The sequence below is a fragment of the Centroberyx gerrardi genome, chromosome 3, assembly GCF_048128805.1.
Source record: "Centroberyx gerrardi isolate f3 chromosome 3, fCenGer3.hap1.cur.20231027, whole genome shotgun sequence".
NCBI classification, from domain to species: domain Eukaryota; kingdom Metazoa; phylum Chordata; class Actinopteri; order Beryciformes; family Berycidae; genus Centroberyx; species Centroberyx gerrardi.
Window position 1 is genome coordinate 6,553,168 of NC_135999.1, and position 20,272 is coordinate 6,573,439.

The 20,272-nt window shown below is 41.8% G+C and overlaps 2 protein-coding genes across 3 annotated transcripts; both read right to left on the reverse strand.

Moving 5' to 3' along the window:
- Window positions 1-576: 576 nt before the first annotated feature.
- Window positions 577-14,230, reverse strand: rhot1b (ras homolog family member T1). 2 transcript variants are annotated; one of them, XM_071912898.2, is made up of 20 exons: window positions 13,892-14,230; window positions 12,437-12,495; window positions 12,126-12,207; window positions 11,829-11,872; window positions 11,681-11,734; window positions 11,398-11,450; window positions 10,696-10,804; window positions 9,089-9,190; window positions 8,742-8,840; window positions 8,440-8,548; window positions 8,132-8,252; window positions 7,585-7,669; window positions 6,655-6,800; window positions 6,380-6,480; window positions 5,978-6,108; window positions 5,501-5,584; window positions 4,852-4,974; window positions 4,528-4,730; window positions 2,813-2,935; window positions 577-1,241 (listed from the first exon to the last, which is right to left on the reverse strand). In XM_071912898.2, exons 1-20 carry the CDS (start codon window positions 13,926-13,928, stop codon window positions 1,124-1,126), a joined length of 1,983 nt encoding a protein of 660 aa, XP_071768999.1. In that variant the 5' UTR covers window positions 13,929-14,230; the 3' UTR covers window positions 577-1,123. The 2 variants fall into 2 exon arrangements, with proteins under 2 accessions (XP_071768999.1, XP_071769000.1); XM_071912899.2 differs by lacking the exon at window positions 2,813-2,935.
- A 1,248-nt stretch (window positions 14,231-15,478) lies between these two features.
- LOC139922399 (arf-GAP with dual PH domain-containing protein 2-like) lies at window positions 15,479-19,717 on the reverse strand. The gene is made up of 11 exons (XM_071912916.2): window positions 19,490-19,717; window positions 18,680-18,810; window positions 18,347-18,438; window positions 18,009-18,097; window positions 17,726-17,835; window positions 17,479-17,625; window positions 17,030-17,107; window positions 16,856-16,918; window positions 16,640-16,717; window positions 16,057-16,285; window positions 15,479-15,859 (listed from the first exon to the last, which is right to left on the reverse strand). The coding sequence occupies exons 1-11, from the start codon at window positions 19,575-19,577 to the stop codon at window positions 15,831-15,833; spliced, it is 1,134 nt and encodes a 377-aa protein (XP_071769017.1). The 5' UTR covers window positions 19,578-19,717; the 3' UTR covers window positions 15,479-15,830.
- Between the last annotated feature and the right edge of the window lie 555 nt (window positions 19,718-20,272).

Genomic DNA, 20,272 nt, shown 5'->3' on the forward strand with positions numbered 1-20,272 from the left:
CCAATACACTACTAATATGCATGTTAATAAGCAATTTATTAATTGTTAATATGTGTTCCCTAATCTAAAGTGTTACCCCAATAGCGTTGCATTCCATGTTTTGAGTGTGAATCCTGGAGCCACTTCACACATGTCCCTTCTGGACAAGGACAAACAAATGTACCATCTAATATGTTACATATACAGTATTTACATATTTGTTCAGTCTTACTAAGATCTTTAATCCTATTGCATACTTGACGGATCACACTCCCTATTTAAAGTGATTAACACCGAGTTGTTCACCATTTCAATCAGCAGGCAACCAAAAAAATAGCTATATATGTTCAACTCACTAAGGCTCATCAGCAGTTACCCTCATTTTCAATACAAATATAAATATATTATCTGTACTTTGAGCAAATACTTGCAGACAAATGGAGAAAGCAAATGAGCAATATTGGTACAAAATTAAATATTTTTCACCTTTATCCCTACGAGGAGAAATATATAATGAAATTGTAAAGAAGAAACTTGCTAGTGCGGGCTTGCACAAGATTATTTCCCCCCCCCCCCAAAATCAAAACAATTTTTACAGATTGGGATACTTTATACCACAAAACCATGACAGATTTTCATTAGGGATGGGACGATACGCTTATCTCACAATACGATTTTATATGCGTTATGGGGCTCACGATTCAATACAACCACGATACGATGTAATAAATAAAAGTTCAATGACAACAAAGTATGACTGTGCAGAATTATGTTTATTTCTGAGCCACAAATCTATCTAGTGCATTGTCTTGCTAGAATGTAAACAACAATTTAAAAATGTCTTTACAAAGTGCAAATAATATAATTCGATGAGCTTGTGAAATTGTGATGGTCAAGCCGTTTCAATTGTGATTACTACAGCAGAATAAAATGTAGTTAATATCGCAATTCATTTTTCTGCCCCGCAATACGTATTGTCACATTTTTGTATTGCGATATATTGAATTTCGATATATTGTCCCATCCCTAACTTTCACCGTATTCAAAATGTCATCTTTCATTTTCTGAACGTGTGTGGGATAGCTTAATGTGACTACACTGGGTCAAAAGTAAGGGTAAGGGGGTTGGTCTGTGTGTCCGAGGATCACCGTGGTTTGAGCAGCACTCTGTACATGGCGAAGCCCAGCACTGCGAACACTGTGGCCCCGACACTCGCCCTCAGCCAGAAGGTAGAGCTCTTCAGGTCTGCCTGGCTTACATGTCTGAGAACCAGAGAGAGAGAGACAGGCCAAAAGAGACAGAGACAGAGAGAGAGAGAGAGAGAGAGAGGCCAAAAGAGACAGATGGACGGAGATACAGACAGGGAGATAAAGGAACAAGAAGTATGAGAGAGTGAAGGGGGGGATAGTAAAGAGAAAGAGATAGAAACAGAGAGTGACAAACAGAAGGAGAAACCAGTCAGAAAAATCACAAAGTACTCATAACTGGGGCAGATACACAACTCAACCGCCTCATGTAATACCTTTTACATAACCTAGTAACATAATCTAATACATAATACATCATCTAATAACATGGCCTATAAAAACAAATCATGCACAATATGAGGGAAGTCCCTAAAAACTGATATCTCGTAACTTCACAACAAATCTGAAAAGTCTTATTTAGCATCAAGAAGGAGGAAGATGACAAAAGGAATCAGATAACATGAGCGTGTGAAGAAAGACACGGATGAAATGATGAAAGAACACAACAGGGATGGGACTTCAGAGCATGGAGATGATGAAGGAAAAGAAAGCGAAACACACAGGCTTAGGGTTATGACATGAGACAGCAGGACTGACTATGAGTTATGATATCTCTGCTAGAGGAGACGGATAAGTCATGCTGACATGAGCAAAGAGGAAAACAACCCGTTGTTGTGAACGGCAACGGAATGACCGTGGGCCTGGGATGAAAATGGAAAAAGCTGCCTCTAACTCTGAAACTTTTCAAAGAATATCAAAATTAAGAAAGTTGGAAAAGAAAAAAGAAGACAACAGGAAGAAGATGATGATATCAGAGTGAAAGAGTTGCTATAGGGGAGGAAAAAGGGACTGAACAGCTTTGACGACAGAGTGAAACAAAGGAAAAGGAGGAAGACGGCGGGAAGATAGAGAAAGAGAGAAACTTAGAAGTACAAAAGGAGGCGCTTCTGCACTGCATAACCAAATGGAAAAATAAGGACAAAGAAAGGTTAAGGGAAAATGATGATACCCAGGCGAAAGTGACAGCAAATGAGGGGTGAAGAGACCCAGCAAACATTTTGATGTTGAATCCTATTTTTTTATGGTCTATGCATTGAAAAGATGTTAATACAATGGCCTGCATCAATGTTGAAACCTGTGTAAATATTGCACCAAAATGAAAGTTTGTAGCTGCTACCTGCATCGTTTTGTGAATTCGGGACCTAAATATCTTTCTGATATCAGTTCAAAACAGTCTCTAAAGCTGTTTTAATATGAACTTTTACCATGCCATAATATCATATTGTGAAAATGCTGTGCTTGCCCACCTCCTGCGCACCGCAATCTGTAAAATGTTTGGTGGCGAGAGTCACATAAGGTAGCACTTGCAACAACCTGCTGTGCTCCGTTTGAGGCGTCATCCTGAGAAAATGATATGCCTTAAATGAAACAAAACAACTCTGCAAAGAATGGCAGAATGAAAAAAAAAAAAGAAGAGAAATGAAAGGGAAAAGACAGCGTGGGGTGATGATGATGCTGATAACAGAGAAGAGAGAAGAGAGAAGAGAGAAGAGAAGGCAGCTGTAGTAGTAGGAGGTGAAGAGGACCTGCTGAGTACGACAGCGTAGAGTTTGGCCCTGACCGTCTGCAGCAGCTCAGAGTTGAGGAAGTTCTGACACAAGCAGAAGGTGCACCGGTTACAGGTGCACATGCAGCGCAGCCGGGCGTGGCTGAGGAGAGAGGCGGGGAACACACACGCACACGCACACACACACACACGCACACACACACACGCACACACACACACACACAGGTAAAAACATACGCACACACCAACACACAGTGGGATACACGTACAGGAGCAAGACACAAGAAGAAAAGTAAGTTAGAGTTGAAAGACGTGCTGCTGCCGCCACCATCACAATCACCAATCTGTGACTCATGACTTAGGAGCCGTGATCCGAGAAAGACAAAAGGAAAGATGAGGAGGATAAAAATGTCTATCCAATGAGATCGAATGGGATTATCTGAATACTTGGAGAACGATCTAGGTGACGGGAAACCGGCCACACTGTGATCTAATCTTTAACGCCTCTGGAGTCAAGCGCTCTAATCTCTGAATGGACATTTTAACTAGATAAATTCAGGGACCCAAAACAGGATTGTTTACAGCCCAAATTCACTAAATTTAGTCTCATCCTGGAATTCAAACTCATTAGAATGTACTCTTGTCCTGTGTGGATGCAAAACAAACTCTTGCCTTCTTAAACAGTAAATCCAACAGACAGTAAAGGCACACTAATTAAAATTCCTACCAAACAAAAACATCTTCTACAGAAGGACTGGAAAAAAATGCACTTCTATTTCATTACATTCCTCTCACCAATTCACGGATGAATAAAACCAAAATATATTTAGATCACATTTGTGCGTGTCTGTTTTTGTGGATGCATGACTGTGTGTATGTAGTTGACTAGGCTGTGGATTACGGCTTACCTAAGAAGGACTGGTGTAGTGTGTGTGTGATTATGTAACTGGGTGACGGGCTGAGAGGTGCTGTGTGTGTGTGTGTTGACAGTGAACCGCAGTCTAACTGACTGCAGGAGCGCGGACCTCAGGGAGGGATCAACATTACAGCTCAGCGGGGAGTCCCGTTTACCTACGCTGTGAAAACACTGTCGCACCAGATTGAAAGCGACGTGTCCAAAGGGCAGCGAAGTGCATTGATGCGTGGAGATTTGTAGTACATGATGTGAGACACTGACACTCGCAAAGAGCAGGAACACAACCCCGCGGGGAGCGAGTTTATCCTGCGGGAGGAGGCAGAGCGACGGAAATTACCAAGGCTTTTTTGGGATTTTGAGCACAGGCTTTGTTCTTATATAGGCAAATCCTAACCGGGTGAAGACAGACCTGACCGGTTTTTGCTTAACAGAACCATGAAAGCAGCACTAGGGAAGACTTTTATGTAAAAATGTAAAATGTCTTATCACACTGAATCATGAAGTGGGGCTGCAATAAAGAAGAGCGTCCCATCCCCACTAACTGAGACAAATTAATTTCTGGTATCAAGTATGAACACCGGCAGGAAATCTCGGCTCACAGAAAATGACAAATCAAACTTACAGTAAGAGTGAAATACAAAACTGTCTCTTAAACAGCAGCAGGAGCATTTTACTGACATCACGCTACCCGATTTCTGGGTAATGAAGTCCTCAAATTTCAAAACTGCTACCTCGGCTGCCATATTGGGGCGGCGAACGAGCGAAATTGCTTTAACACATTTGGGTAAAGCTGGTTTATGAAGTGCATGTATACGTACGGGTGCATGGCCATAGTGGTGAGTTTGATGTAGATGTCTTTGCTGGGCGCTGCTGCGGTGTTGCAGGTGAAAGACTGAGGAGGCGGCATCTTGTGCTTCCTGCAGAAGTCCAGGGGGCTGCAGGCGTACAGCTGCTTGATCTCCGGCAAGTCCGACTTGGCCGCTATCATCATGCAGGGGATCTTGCTGTCCATGAAGTATTGCTGTGGGAAAAGACAGAGTAATTGATGATCATGATTAAAATGTTGTCCAAATTCCATGGGCAAACGAGCATTTTTCTTTTAATAGAAAGTGAGCAGCGCACACAAGTTTATCCGTTTTTACCTTGAAGACTTTGGCGCAGTATTCAAAGGAGTGAGGGTTGCTGACATCATAGACCAGGCAGACAATGTCACAGGCCAGGTCGGCATCAGACAGGTAGTCGAAGTCGGGGAAGACTTCGTGGAGCTGAAGAGAGGAGAGGAGAGGAGAGGATGTTCAGAGGCAAATCCAGAGTACTATCCAATAAGCAAGCAGAATATACAGTATGCCATATCGTAGAGGAAGAGCCCTCCTTTAACATCAGATAAGACATAAAGCTGCACTAGGCAAGATTTTGATCCGCCTAAATCACAAATCAGGGCTGTAACAGAGAAGAGCGTCTCATCCGTAGATTTGCCTGATTTGCCCTAATTAAATTCTGGTGTTGGTGTGGACACTGGCAGGAAATCTTAGACCCAACATCCCTGTGTCTAGTAACAGGACACAGCAAAGAAAAAAATACAATCTAAGTAGGAATATAGCAAACGGTGGCTCTATAAACTTATGCATCCAACAATTTCTATAAATGTTAAGCAGAAAGTATGAGTGAAAAGTATGAGAAATGAGGCAAATCAATGAGAGGAGGATTATTTTCTACTAACAGTAAAATGCAATGCAATTCAATAATCCAAAATATTGCTACCAATTCAAGCACCATTAGTATGATACTCACCAGGAGGTATTTCTCCTGGCCGTAAACATAGGTGGTGCTGATGGCATAGTAGGATCGGTGTTCCTCTCGAACTACTTTTTGGCGCTGAGAGAAGAGCAGGAAAGAAACATCATGTAAAACAGATCTCGATATGAGGTAACCTGTGGTTTCATGCAGCAATGGGGAATATCAGTGTATAGGACACAGGAGTGTGTTTTGATACTGTATTTTCGTTATCTGTGATTATAAAAAAAAAAAATCATAATCAGGTTTCTGTTTCTGTCCTGGAAAACTGGAGTGAAATAAAGTACATAGATGTAATACATAATGTTTTCTTTTTGCAGTGTCTGTGGGGTGAGAAGCTAATGAAGGAGCAAAGGTAATATTGTTTTGATTACATTACATAGTGAAATATCAGTCTATGTATACGGCAAAGTGAAATTTATGTGTCTGCATTATGAAGCTGCATTTTCATCACTAGTGTTTATCTCTGCTCACCATGAGGTTTTTGCCCAGGAAAGCTTGGAGGAAGCCGCTCTTGCCGCTGCCAACGTCTCCAAAGATGTTGCAGCGGAAGACGCTGCGCTGGGTCTGCTTCTTCTGCAAGTCAATCTTCTTATCCCGGGTCACTGCAGGGGGGGGGGGGGGGGCAGACCACACATGGGCATCAGAGAATCACTTTAGACTGCTGCAGTACACAACGCATGCCTGTAGTCAGTTTAAACTGCTGCATCAACTCTCTGACAGCTGTTCGGCATTATGAGACAGCGGTGACTGACTGATGTGATCACTGACTGCATGATTATACAATAAAATCCACAAAGGGACAATGAGGTTAGCCTTCAATATGATGCTGAATATTATTCATGGCACATATGAATCACACGTATGAAATTTCACCTGTGATTCCTGCTGCATGGGACTCCTGCTCGGCGATGATTGAGTAACCAAGGTAGCCTAAATACTCCAGGCATCGTTGGACGTCCAGATACGTTGTCAGCCTGGACAGAAAGTAAGGAAAAGGCAAAAGGGATTCACTAGACATATACAACCTCGCCTAGTCAGTGTGATTGAAGTGTGATGATGTGTTTTTTACATCCACACAGATAGGTAAACAGATTAAGCCTAGTACTTCCCTGAATACAAGTTTCAATGTATTTGAATGGCCCACTTACGTCCACTGTGACAGATATCCCTGGTAGGTGATCCAGCCCTGGTCGTTGGTGCACACTGTGTTGTTGACATCCGGACCCCAGGGCATGTAGGGAAACACATCAAACAGGTCCCTCAGCTCCTCTGGTGACAAGGCACAGTCACGGTCCTGGAATACACAAAGACGGTTCGTTGGTTGGTTAGCGGTGGAAAGGAAGAAGAGCTACCGCAAAATATGGTAATTGGTGGTGAAGGCAGGAGTAATTTATTAATTTAATTTATCGCACGTGCAATAAATATGATTCATTTGCACACAATGTAAATGTTGCAGTTTTTACTTCTGCATTTTTGCAGCACTTTATTTTAAGGACTCTTATTATATGGAATCGTTTGTATTTGTACTGTACTACATGGCATTGTGTTCTTATTGTTTTTATTATGCCTTGCTGCAAAATGAATTTCCCCTTGTGGGACAATAAAGACCTGAACTGAGGTGAACTGAACTGAATTAAGAAGGGATAAATGGGGTTGCTGAAAGCTGAAAGCACTGCCCTTGTTTACTATAGATTTTAAGAGAAATGTAAGGGGAAAAACAACACTCAACATGTCCATTCGGTACGCAGCAAAGGCACGAAAAGCCACTCAGTTCGCAGCCTATCAACCCTCACTAAGAGAAAAAACACGACCCTCGAAGCCCACACGCACAGTTGGACACTAATCACACGACAGAAAGCAGATCTTGGCACAAGCGGCCACTTTCACTCCTCGACTCTCACTCTCGCCCCGCAGCTATTCTCTGTCCTGCCAATCCCCCGTCAGTGGCAAGAAGTTAAATCAAGCCTCAGCGGGCGGCCAGCGCTGGCCTTAGGAGTGTATTTCAGTACTGAACAGCTTCCTGTAAGTGCCTTTCCTGGGCAGAGACTGAAGTAAACACAGGAGCAGACGTACGGTACCTTGTCATGTTTGTCAAAGACGCTCTGGAGGAAGAGGTAGGCGTTGTGGTTGAGCTCCGTGGTGCAATCTGGAGGAATTTTCAACCTGGAGAGGGTGAAATGTTGAAATGTAAATTGACACAGTTGGATTCAAAGAGCCTGGGGAGGACAAAAAGATAAACAGAGTAAACAATACTGGCTGTAAAGATAAAAAACAGTTTGATTGAGGACATTGGCAAGTGGTGACAGTGGGATAAAATCAAGGATATTAAAGCTATACCGACAGAGATAACATTATGTGTCAGGGCAAACACTGCGTTACCTTCAAAAGATGAATAGTGTGTGAGGGAAAGCATGTGTGTCATGAGTACACTATGAGGGGAATCAGTCGTTTAAGGTCGAAGAACAAAGTTTCACAGTACATTTGAACGGAAATATATTGAGGTGCAAAAAAAAAAATATTTTTTTTAAGGAAGCAAAGCTAGACACACACGGGAAGTGTTTGTTGGAGAAATAACAGTGTACCAATAGAGAAACCGGCTATCTGAAGGGTCAGAGCTAGACTCACGCGGGGAAGAGGTAGTCCTGGTGCAGCTCCAGGTCGTCGTCGTACCCAAACCTCCTCAGCACCGTCCAGGTGGTTTCGTGGCGACCTCGCTGAATGAACAGAGTGTGGAGGAACAGGAAACCTGGAGGGGGAAACAGAAACACAGAACAACATAGTTAGGAGTAGTGTAACGGTGTTTTTGTCTGTACTACACAACATGAGGAACATTTCTCAAATTTGCCATTGTCAACTGAACTTTTGTTTCTAACACTACAATCTGCAAGTCAGACAGCCACCCTGCCAAAGTCAGTCAGTTCACCCCTCCCTACCTTTCAAAGTGAGGCCGTTGTCACACACTCCGTCGCTCACATTCTTCCTCACCACGTTTTTGACATCCTCTAGGGCCTGAGGCGCTAGCGGGGTGTTGAAGCACGTCCTCTGTAAACACACACACACACACACACACACACACACACACACACACACACACACACACACACACACACACACACACACACACAAAAACATCATGATCATCCAAAAAGCAAAAAACATAAAACACATTTGCAAATTCTACTGCATACTAAATCCACTGTTGATTGTCAGCTACAGTAGTCGTCAGTTGACTTACCTGGAAGAAGTTAAGCTCGTTATCATTGAGAATCCCATCGTTGTCTAGGTCGGACACTTTGAAGATCCGACTCAGGGCTTTAACACAAAGTGACTTCATCTGGGAATCAAAGAGGCAATTCAAACAGTCACTAAAACAAAAATGGCCTTATAACGCGGTGGGCTGTGAAATGCTCTGACAGAACTGTGGGCTGACAGCAACATAGACATTCAAATACTGCGTTACATAATTCATTGCAACTTCATAGAGAAGGTCAAATATAGGTCTTGATGTAAAACCAGGTGAGAATCACTTTGCTAACTCAAACAGTGGTGCAGAAGTATTCCATAGTTTATCCTTTCTCTTACATCTTTTTTCTCTGGACAGTAGAGGGGACCGGTGGGGTGAAGAACTGCCTTTTGGGCGTAATAGAACAGCTCTGAGATGTTCTTCAGGTTCTTCGCTGAACACTAGAAACATGGGGAAAATATAACAAGGGGATTCAGTTATACACACGTATGCTTGCTTTTCAATATTACAGTGCACTGAAATGGTAGCACTGCTTCTGTGACCTGGCAAAGTAGGGCCATCCCTGCCTGCCTGCCTACCTGTCTGTTTGTATGTGTGTGTGTGTGTGTGTGTGTGTGTGTGTGTGTGTGTGTGCGTGTCAAGTCACAGCCAGACAGGGTATTAGCACACAGGATCTGTATGAGGGACACGCCTGGTCTAATTAACCGGTCTGGCAAAACATAGCTGCTGCCCCATTACTAGATAGAGGTCAGTGACACTAGAGGAAGGCTAATGACAGTCAACTCAGCACTGGAGACAGTGAAGAAGATAAACACACATGGAAGCAAAACACCAATCACTCACCACTGTATACCATTTAATGAAAAAAACAAAAATCTTCATAAATTTATACTACATAGTAAAGGTGTGCAGAAAAGAATATTCATCATAGGCATTTCTGCAGAGAAGAGACAGAGATTGGCAGGAAGTTTAAAAAGGGAAGTATGACCATTACCAGGAACAAAGAATAAATGCTCGATTAGTAAGTTAACAGATAAACCAGCTAATAAAGCAATCTATAAAATTGACTACACTGCAGACTCCTACAAATTGGCTTCATTTACTGTGAACCCAGTTGCAAACAGACATCTGTATGCAAAAACACATGATTCACACATGGATGTTATTCCACTCATGAGAGAAACACATGCTTAGTTCGGGTGAAGGTCGGGCTCATAAAGAATGTATAGGAGTAAAGGTTGTAAAGGCCGTTACTGATGGACACCAGATTACCAGGCATGTCACTGTAATTGAGAGATAAAGGGAAAAGATAAAGAGAGAAAATGTCCTCATCTTGGGCCAGCTTTACACCAAGCAAACTGAAAAATTGTAAGCTGTAGTCACTTTCTGTCTATATATTGCTGTTGTCATGTGAAAACCTTGTAACTCCAATTTTGGTGATTTTCATGTTTTCACTTCAACTGAAGGACTACATGGTCTTCTATGCGTTGAGAAAAATTTACCATCCTTGGGCTTATAAAACCCTTTCAAACTCCATTGGTTAAACTCCAAAATAGATGGTGATCAAGTTAAAACAAGGCTGCTTTTCTTCTTCTGAAAAGTTGACATTTTAGAGATACAAGGTTTTCAACCGACAGCAATGATATGGAACAAAAAGCATTTGTTGAACTACTGTCATGATTCTTCCCTTCTCTAGGTTCTGTGTACGAATGACTAGGCCACAGAGATATTGATTTCCCTTTGTCTTTATGTACCGTTTGACCTGTTGTTTCCTGGGCAACACAATTTCCCATGTGTGGCTGTCTGGTCTCTGAAACCACAGCAATGCTACTACATGAAACATGAATACAGGCATAGCATTCAGAAGCATCACAACAGTTGTCTTTGTTTCAGTGATGGGAAAAAGTAGTAATGGTGGATAGTAGTACAAGCAAAACTCTCTCACCTCAACACAGGTCTCTATCTCACTGTACTGGTTCATAATGGGCAGGATGGTCTCCATGCTGCTGTGCTCCACCAGGTCCGACTTGTTCCCCACCAGGATCAGAGGAACCCTGGACACACCAACACACAAATACGGCATCATATTAACACTATATAAATTACATCATAACATTTGACTTTCACCCTGTGTTATGCAACGTACAGACTAATGCCACCTGGCTAACATCAGGCCGACACCATACCATAATCCCAGACTGGCCATCATCTATTTCATAAGGTCCTACAAACACATGACGCTATTTTCCCCAACACAAAAAAGAGCTTGTCATTTTACAGTGAGGATCTTGGGGCGGGGGAGGTGAACCAAGCTGAATCTGATCATATGAATAGCAGCATCCCCAGTGTGGCTGCTCACAGAAAAGCAATTGTGAGAAATTTTCCACCCTATGACTTAAGCTCATCTCTTCAAAACCTAGTTGAATATGCACGCCCTCTCGCTATAGCAATCATTCTTTTGTAGACTCTCCACGGGGTTGTGAGTCAGTATTGGGAGCTGGTCATGCTGTCACGCACACACACACACACACACACACACACACACACACAGTATTACGTACCCTTTTCCTCCCTATGTAATATGTCATTAATCCAGAATATAGCCAACATAAAACCATCACCAGGCTTTTCAAATACAACTACGTACCTACTATCCTTGTCTGTGTTGTCAGTGATGAGGGGGATCCAGTGGCTGGTCACCTGCCCAAATAATAACAAGGGCAGAAAAGATAGAAAAGAAAAGACTATCATTATTTTGACAGGCTACCCCTATTCTGTATAAGCGTCATACAGTCATATTCCAGCGTCATATAGGTGATACAAAAATAATAGAGTCAATTAGCAGACAGGATGCTCAATGTTATCTTTATTAACCGTTTACTGCAGAACAAAATATGGAAATGCTAGCATCACTGGTGATAAGGACAAACCTTTTCAATAGACTTCTTGTTGTTGACAGAGTAGACAATGCAAATCACATTTGCCTATGACAAGAGAGACAAACATAATCATCCATCAGGCTTCTACTTTTACTCAGCGCTTCTCTCCAGTTATCACATGAATAGATAATCAACTGACCTTGGAGATCTCCTGAAACAGCTGCTCATCTGTCTGCTCTGCCTCTGTGGATGCAAGACAACTGTATTAAAAACTTTCCCTTAGCCATTTCTATTAATAAGAAAGTGTTTCTCGGTTTCAGCTTGTCAGATAAAATAGGATTAACGAGGCAAGAGCTGAAGACACAACTTTAATATTTTCTGTTTTGATTCCTAATATTAAAGCTTATCATATTAGAATGCAATTGAATTGAAATCCCATGGAAACCAATCACTGAGGAGTCAAAAGAAATAAGGAACAGCCTTGGCCTGAAAGTACCTGAATAGTCTACGATGTGTGTGGGAACTCTCTCTGGTGTGACATCTGCAGGTATGGTGATCTCCTCAGCGCGGTAGGGAACCTGGGACGGATACAAGTGATACACCTGCTTGTCACAAAGACGGATATGCTCACAACTGGCTATTAGCACAGTCAAGTCAGTGTTGTAAACTCTGCAGTCGGCACACAGGTAGAAATGTATGAAGCTGAAAGGGGAAGGACATCCTCAAGATTCACCATTACGCCTTGGTAGTGTGAGTCTGCTAGTAGTGCACATTGATGGAGTAGGAGCTCTAATAATTTATCCATACCACGTCTGGGAACTCCTCGCTGACCAGGGACATGATGAGGGAAGTCTTCCCCACCTTGGCTGCAGAGGGAGGCAGAAGTAAAAAGAGGAGTAAGAGAGAGTGAAAGTGAGATTCTCTGTTAGATCTTAGCTTATACAACATTTGCTATTTGCTCGACCTTCCTCCTCTATTAGCAAGATTAATTGTGTGCATTCATATAATCTGAAGCGCATCAGCTTTTATGCAGCCTAGTGAGAAATAGATATGCAGAATTTGAAAATGAGACAAAGTGAAACTAGTCTCACTCCACCATATAATTGAAAATGTGGCTGATATATTGTTTCTCCAACTGATTCAGAAACTGCTGTGTGTGTGTGTGCGTGTGTGTGTGTGTGTCCTTGGCACAAGCTGATTCCTGCAGGCAAGACTCGACAACTAACTAAATCATTACAATTGAGATGAGTGTGCTATAAGGATATCATTTATCAAAGCAATGTGAAGGAATTGCCATCAATCTGAAGCTATTCAGGCCATGTGATTAGGATGAAGACAGTTTCACCATGTTATGGTATTTTTCATTACCATGACAACAACAGAGGCTGAAGTTTTGACATGAATGTACCAGGTATGGATCAGGGCTCCCACTGACTGCTGGGATTGCTGTAGTGGAACTGTGGAACAACAGCTGAAATCTACCATGTAATGTGTGTGTGAAACAAGTTGTAAAACACATTCTGGTATATTCCTGTAAAGTGACCCATTTGTAAAATCCCCTGATACTACCAGAGAATTTGTCAAATTCCTTGACTTTCTCTGTCTGGAATACACCTCACTAAATTCCAACGTATTCCAGATATTCCATTAAAATTGGATAGACCTGACAGAGCTGGGCTCTCTAAAAGCAATGTGATATTTCAGACTCTACAGTGATAGCAATGCTGTGTTCAGATGTGGGAAATGTGGGGCACAGCTTGCAATATCTGCAGGGATGAAATGGAGGGTGAAACCACCTGACCTGAGTTAACCCACCTTTTTATTTGTGGAATAGTTTCCCCACCATTTTAGGCTGATACTAATCTACATGGCATTAAATCACAGTAGCCTGTGCAACATAGTAAGGAGCATCAAGGTAAATTATATGATGGGGAAAAGGGGGAAAGCATAAATGAATGTATTTATGAAAACATAACTGATTTTTGTTTATAATACTCGTTGTTTGCCTTATGCCACCTTTATATTTACCACTACATCACTGTATATCTGATTACCAGATAGACAATACATGAGTGAATGAACACAAAGCCAACATCCTCACACCATCAATTAAAGGGCACTACTTGGGGAGGTGGGTGTTAGCATCACATATCCAGCTAGTAGCATCCATGCAGTGCAAAAAATACATCAGAGGTTGACCTGACTGACAGCCAGAAATCCCTAACACACTGTAAACGACTGGTAAATAATTGGTTTACTTACGCTCTCCCACTAATAATATCCTCACGTCTTTGCGCATCTTCGCCAGCGTCGAGAACCAACTCGATAATTTGGTTTGTGAGAAACATTTATGCTCCTGTCCGGATGAATGAGACAGCCAGCCAGCTTCACACGGCCTGGCTCGCTTGCTAGCAGCTACGTTTGCATTTTAGGTCCGAGCTACATTGGTCCAAAACAGACTAAACGGTCACCGTGTCGTTTTATGAGACCTGTGTCAAACCGTCAGATATATAAGAAGATGGCAGCAGTGTGAAGACAGCCGTCTCTGTGTGTTGATAGATATTCCACCTGGCTGGTGCAGTTGGACACAGTGGATAGCTGCTGTTCACCTTATCTGCACACAAACTTGAATGTTACAACACAGCATTAACGGGCGGGCGCTAGCAAGCATGAAGCAGCTTTCCGTAGCAAACACACGCCCCCTCGAGCCAGCTGAGAGCGTGGGTCTAGCAAAGATCATATATTGTAAGAGGAATCACTCAATCCTTAAAAAATCGTCCACCTTCTCGTCTGCAAATGTGAGCGTAACCGTTAACCAATGTATTTCCAGGCAGAGGCGACAAAGCATTGTCACCATAACGACTCATACGGAAGAGGATTAGGGCCAAACGTGAATATTTGTTTGAGTTCTGACATTAAATTCAGAATACTGAGATAAACGTGGAAAAGGGGCAGAGTGAGATCTCTTTGTTTTTCTCCATATCAGGGGCTCATTCTTATCAATGCATTGCAGAGGATGGTGCGCGTTCGCGACATTATGTCTAGTTTTTATGTCGTGTTCGTAGGGTCATTTAATTAGGCCTACAGCGCATTGAAAAAGCTTTACCGCCTATGCTGTCCGTTGGTTTCTCATAGTTATTAAGGATTCTTGTAAAGTGAGTGACAACATCGTGAACGCGCCCTGTCCTCTGCATTGATAGGTCCTGGGCCACCTCAACTGACAGCACACCAACGGCATGCGTGAAGGGACAAAACATTGCAAACGTTTGCTCGTCCAGTCATATCCAGTAGTGGCAAGCACATTTATACTTTTCACCTGGACCACATGCCAGGCGGTTGAGGTTGTGGTGTCATCAAATTCACACTGCTTGGTGTACTCCATTCAACATTTCCATTTACAATTAATTCATTATGACATTAGACTTTCACATGCATGAAGCCATTTCCTGTTTCACCACGGACTAATATTTATAGATTCTGTCGCTGAGTGGTTACCATCACAATTTGCCTATTTAATCTCAACCCTTTTGGATTTCTCTCATCACAGGTCAGTGTTGCCAGATCAGTTACATTTTCATGGAACATAGAGCATATTTCTAACCTTTTAAGAAGCTGTTCAACATGTTTTTCCATTTTGAACCAGTGACAAGTTCCCCATGAACAAGAATGTGATACTTAAGGCAGACTTAAAGGCGAATTTTGCTTCTGTGTCAATGGGATTCTTGTATTCATCTAGACCAACTAGCCTATTTATTCTGAACAAAACTCATTGCAAGTATTTGAGAAAAAATGTTACTGAGAAAAAGATTAGTAGTAATATCTATGACAGTGAATAAAAAATGTCTTTTTTGTTTATTGGCATGAACTGTCATGACGACAATATATGTACAACAATGTAACAACAACAAAAATGTAACAAATACAAGACAGTCATCTGCATAAATGTTATAAAGCAGCCTGGACCCAGCCTGGACCCAGTGAGTCCATGTTCTCCCATTATAGTCGCAGACAGTGCAGACTATGCAAAGTGCTGTAGTTAATAAGTTACCATAATTCAAAATAACAGTCAGTGTGTTGCACAGTGCTGTACAGGTACAGTTTGGTACATCCAGTTGAAGTAAATTTTTCAGTCCCATAAAGGATGTTTTCTCCTCATATCACATCTTGAACTACTACAAACCATTAAGTAGAGCTGCTGCAGTCACCTCCCTCTTCGCCAATTGGCTTCATCTGAAAGAAAGAAAGAAAGAAAGAAAGAAAGAAAATCAAAACTCTTCACAATCACCCATGTGGTTGTTTGTGTTGCAATGTAATTCACCATTAATTCATGAATATTACCTCTGATAACAACATACATGAAGTTATCTGCTGTACATTCCTACCAACTACATTGCTAACAATTGTACCAACAGTCAGTAGCGTCTTACTAGAGTAATCCTGCAGGGTCATGGGCTGAGAGATGACCTGCCTGAAGGCCTCCAGCCACTCCTTCTGCTCCTGCTCCTGCTCACACATGAACACAAACTGCCTGCCTGGTGTCTGCAGGGTGAGGCCGCAGCGCCACCGGCCCCCCCTCATGCCTCTGGGGGAGCCTTCGCTGACCGAGTAGTGATGGCTGTCTGTGCCAATGAAGACAGCGCCCACCTCTGTCGCATCCTATGGGCAGAGAGAAACACATGTATGCTTGGAGGAGAGAGCACGTGTAAGCAAACACGTACACATTAGCATTTTATTTAAATCTGGATATTGGCCAAAAAAAACACCCCGAATTGAAATTGAAATTCAATTGAAAATTCCACAGGAAATTTGGGGAATCTTTTGGCATGAACATGGTCAAATTTAAAGATCTTGAATATCTCATATATATGTAACATATGGGCTACAAAAATGTATCGTATCAGCCTTTAGAAATTCATATCAGTGGAAGCCTAACAGACACACACACATGCACTCACATATACACACACACACACACACACATTGGGGATATTGTGGCATATTCTTTATTACCAGTGGCGATTTAAAGTAGAGAAGCTTTCTGTCTATTGAGCTCAGTGTGAACCACCTCTTCTTGAATGGCTCCCACTGCTAAACACATACACACAGAGAGAGAGAGAGAGAGAGAGAGAGAGAGAGAGAGAGAGAGAGAAAGAGAGGAATCAGGTCAGGAATCAACACAGGTATTAATAAAAGACTAGTATTTTGACAGCTGGATGTCTGACTGACCATTGGACCAGTTTTCTCCATGTACCCCTCCTTCAGATTACTTCGGGTTATCTGAGGTACGAGCTGCACAAGGAAAAACACACAAGTAGCAGAGTTGAATAAATCATACAAGAAGTTGCTATAGGTTAGTTCCTCAAAAAAATAGTTTTTTCTGAAAACTTGGAAATGTCTCACGTTATCGTCGTTGGGATCTTTCTTCTGGAGGTAGGCCAAGCGCGTTGCACGAAGAGCGTTGAACCAGGATACGATTACCTATAAGGCATTGGATATAGGAGACTGCATCAGGGAAACTGTATTTTATTGATTAGCATGTCTCCTCATATATATACATATTGCTGGCATCATTTCACATATCCAAAAGTAAATATTGTCTGGACAGTTTAATACATTTTAGATAACCCACTGAATCCTGGGGTAGTATGTATTATAGGTTTGCTGAACTTGGATCAGTTTTGCCTTTCAGGTCTTGTGGATCAGCATTGCTACTCCAAGAGGCTTTATACTGTACATACAGGCCTTGGTGTCCATTCTACAGCTGTTGCATGCTGTATTTGTCAGGCCCTTTATCTGAAAACAAGTGGAAATTAAATTACATATTATTAGTTGTGTGAGATTGGCCTCACCTGCCCATTCTCATGGTAAACAAACAGATTCCTGGTGCGCTCCTCCTCCAGGTAGGAGATCTGCAGACCGTGAGCGTGACCTATCTTCTCCGGCTGGAAAACTGCATTCAGGTCCTTCATGGAGATCACAGCTTTTGGCACCTTGGACTGTTTTGGGGAGAGGATTGATGAAGGATTTTAAAAGATTGGGAGGGAAAGGTATTTGTTTGTAAATGGTCATATTAATAAGGGGAAAAGAGCTACCCACATCTTTAACAAAGTATCTGAGAGTGAAGTCCTTCTGGGACAGCAGGAAGGTTCTCTTCAGGAACTGCTTGTTGTCCTTGCCTTTCTTCCACAGCGTCGACTCAAACAGGTCTGCATGAGATAGATCAAATCAGTAGAACATATGAATAAAGCGAAGAACCCAAATCAATCCCCCATCCTATAAGCTGTATAGAAAAAAACCCTCTTTGCTTGGTATGCAGAATTCTAAATGTTTTGCTGATGGGAAGAATATGTTTGTGTCAGCGTATCGGTAGTTTAATTACCTGAGCTATAAGCTTTCTGAAAGTAGTTGCTCTCTCCTGTGAATTCTCTTCTCTCATACTTAGCCCGGATCCATTGATCCCTAAGAACACTAAGAGGAAAGCAGAATCCCCGGTTATGTCTCATTATGGACAAAACACAAGCGCGCTGCTAATAATGAAGGTAAACATGCAGAGCTGATGCTGATGAATGGGTCCACCATGGCATCCAGCCTGGAGTGTTTGTTCCTCTTATGTACAACAGGACTTCTCCACTGAATGGAGTATTCGATGAGTCATCGGTTTTCACTTCCACTGAGCTAATGAGGTGAATGGAGGTTAGTAAGGTGACAGGCACTCACGCACAGTCTCTTTGTCGTGGCCGGTAGAAAAAAGCAGGGACAAACTTCTCATAAATGGCTTTCGCTGCAGAATTGCCCCTCTCCTTCATGAACTGGAATGATGAGATTTAGCAAAACAACAAATATCCTGATTCATTTCATATTGGTAGAGAGGAGAGATTCAAATTGAATTGAAAAGCAAATAGAGGATATCATTATACTTAGACCAAGAGTATACTCCTTATGCATATATCCATCTACTCAAGTGTATGACTGATTAGAATCTAATAGAACATGGACACAGCAGGCAGATGAGGTTATTTACTATCAGTATAAGGTGAATACAAGCTCTACCTCCACTAGTGAGTCATCCCAGAAATCCAGACGTATGGACTTGACTCTGCTGACCGCGGGCAAATCACGATGTATTCCTGAGCAGTTCAGGCACACAAAGACACCGAGGGTGTAGGAGGCCCAGTCAGGCTCTGTGAGCAACAAGCAGCAAGAACAAGAAGGAGATGAAGTAATACATGACACATATTCTGTTTGAGCCACAATGGACAAAACTACACACTATAATACAGAATTTGCGGGTATACCAGCTGAATCATAACAGCATAAAGCATAGTAAAATATCTGAACTTCCTCTTTGCAGTTTCTTTTTTAATTGTAGTTACCTGTTGTACTCTCTCTCTCTCTCTCTCTCTCTCTCTCTCTCTCTCTCTCTCTCTCTCTCTCTCACACACACACACACACACACACCTATATTTAGTGTTCCTGTCAGTGGTGGTGATTAACTGTTGGGTAGAATGTAAGAAGTAGCGAACACTTCCCCTTATGAGAGTTTATTATAAAATGTGACTTGGCTAGAAACCATTATTTTGGAGATAGTTCTGTTCAAACAAACAAACTCACGTGCCCTGGAGGCACAGGCTACTTTATCATTATTCTTTAAACTTTATATTTTCAGAAAATTCACATTAATGGCCTTTGAATAAAATATGCATTGGTTGGTAAACAACTTCAAATAAGTCTAATGCCAATTTGCCCAAAATCTGCATTTAAATAAACAAATTGTGAAATAATGCATAATTCAATGTTGAATCATGAGCTGAACACTCCTCAATGTAATTCTTAATCATTATTCTTTGCCAGCATACTCACCAGGAGCTTCACAGTCAGCACACAAGTTATTGCCTGGCTGTTTCACCAATTCCAGCAGGATTTTCTGATTTCTCTCCAGACTGGCCATAAGTGAAGGTGGTTTGCTTCTGTCAGAGCGGCAGCTGAGTCCCAACAAAAGAGCTGCTAGGTATGAAGTCCATACTGATTCTCTACAGTATACAGTGCAGCTCTATTCTAGCCCATAGCAGGTGAAAAACATTTTCTCCTCCCTGCTCCAGTGCCCCAGCATTTCCTCTTATCGACACAGCAGCATGAAGTTTATTGTTCTGCACACAAACACACTGGTCCAGAAATAACAGAGAAAGGAAGTGAAACAGGCGTCACCATGTTACACCTAATTAATAGGGGGATAGACTTCTGTGTAGTTGACAGAAAAACTGCAAGTTTACCTGATGAGGACAAACTTGTATGGTGCAATCATGTCAAAAAAGGAATAAATCACTTAAGGCACACTGAAATAAGAGTATTTAAGCATAGTCTGTATCTAAAAAAAATGCAAGAAAGTCAACATAAAAATACATTCAAACATTGTACACTTGAGCACCAAAGTCTGTGAACACCTTGACAGTTTATCATATGAAACGTAAGATATTTTTTTTAGATTTACACAAACTATACTATCAAAGTGAAATAAATCAAAATGTATGTGAAGTTCTAAATTCACACCCATTACTGCAACCTCAACATTATCAATACAACCTAAATATGAAATCTGAGTAATATAGGTATGATACTGTATTTTGTACAAATATTTAATGTACA

Coding starts and splice junctions, on each gene's coding strand:
- rhot1b (XM_071912898.2), bottom strand. CDS start 13,928: ATGCGCAAAGACGTGAGGATATTATTAGTGGGAGAGC. Junction 11,873..12,125: donor ACACATCGTAGACTATTCAG/GTACTTTCAGGC, acceptor TTGCATCCACAG/AGGCAGAGCAGACAGATGAG. Junction 11,451..11,680: donor ACAAGAAGTCTATTGAAAAG/GTTTGTCCTTAT, acceptor TTATTTGGGCAG/GTGACCAGCCACTGGATCCC.
- LOC139922399 (XM_071912916.2), bottom strand. CDS start 19,577: ATGGCCAGTCTGGAGAGAAATCAGAAAATCCTGCTGGAATTGGTGAAA. Junction 17,836..18,008: donor TCAGAAAGCTTATAGCTCAG/GTAATTAAACTA, acceptor TATCTCATGCAG/ACCTGTTTGAGTCGACGCTG. Junction 16,718..16,855: donor TGGAGAAAACTGGTCCAATG/GTCAGTCAGACA, acceptor GTATGTGTTTAG/CAGTGGGAGCCATTCAAGAA.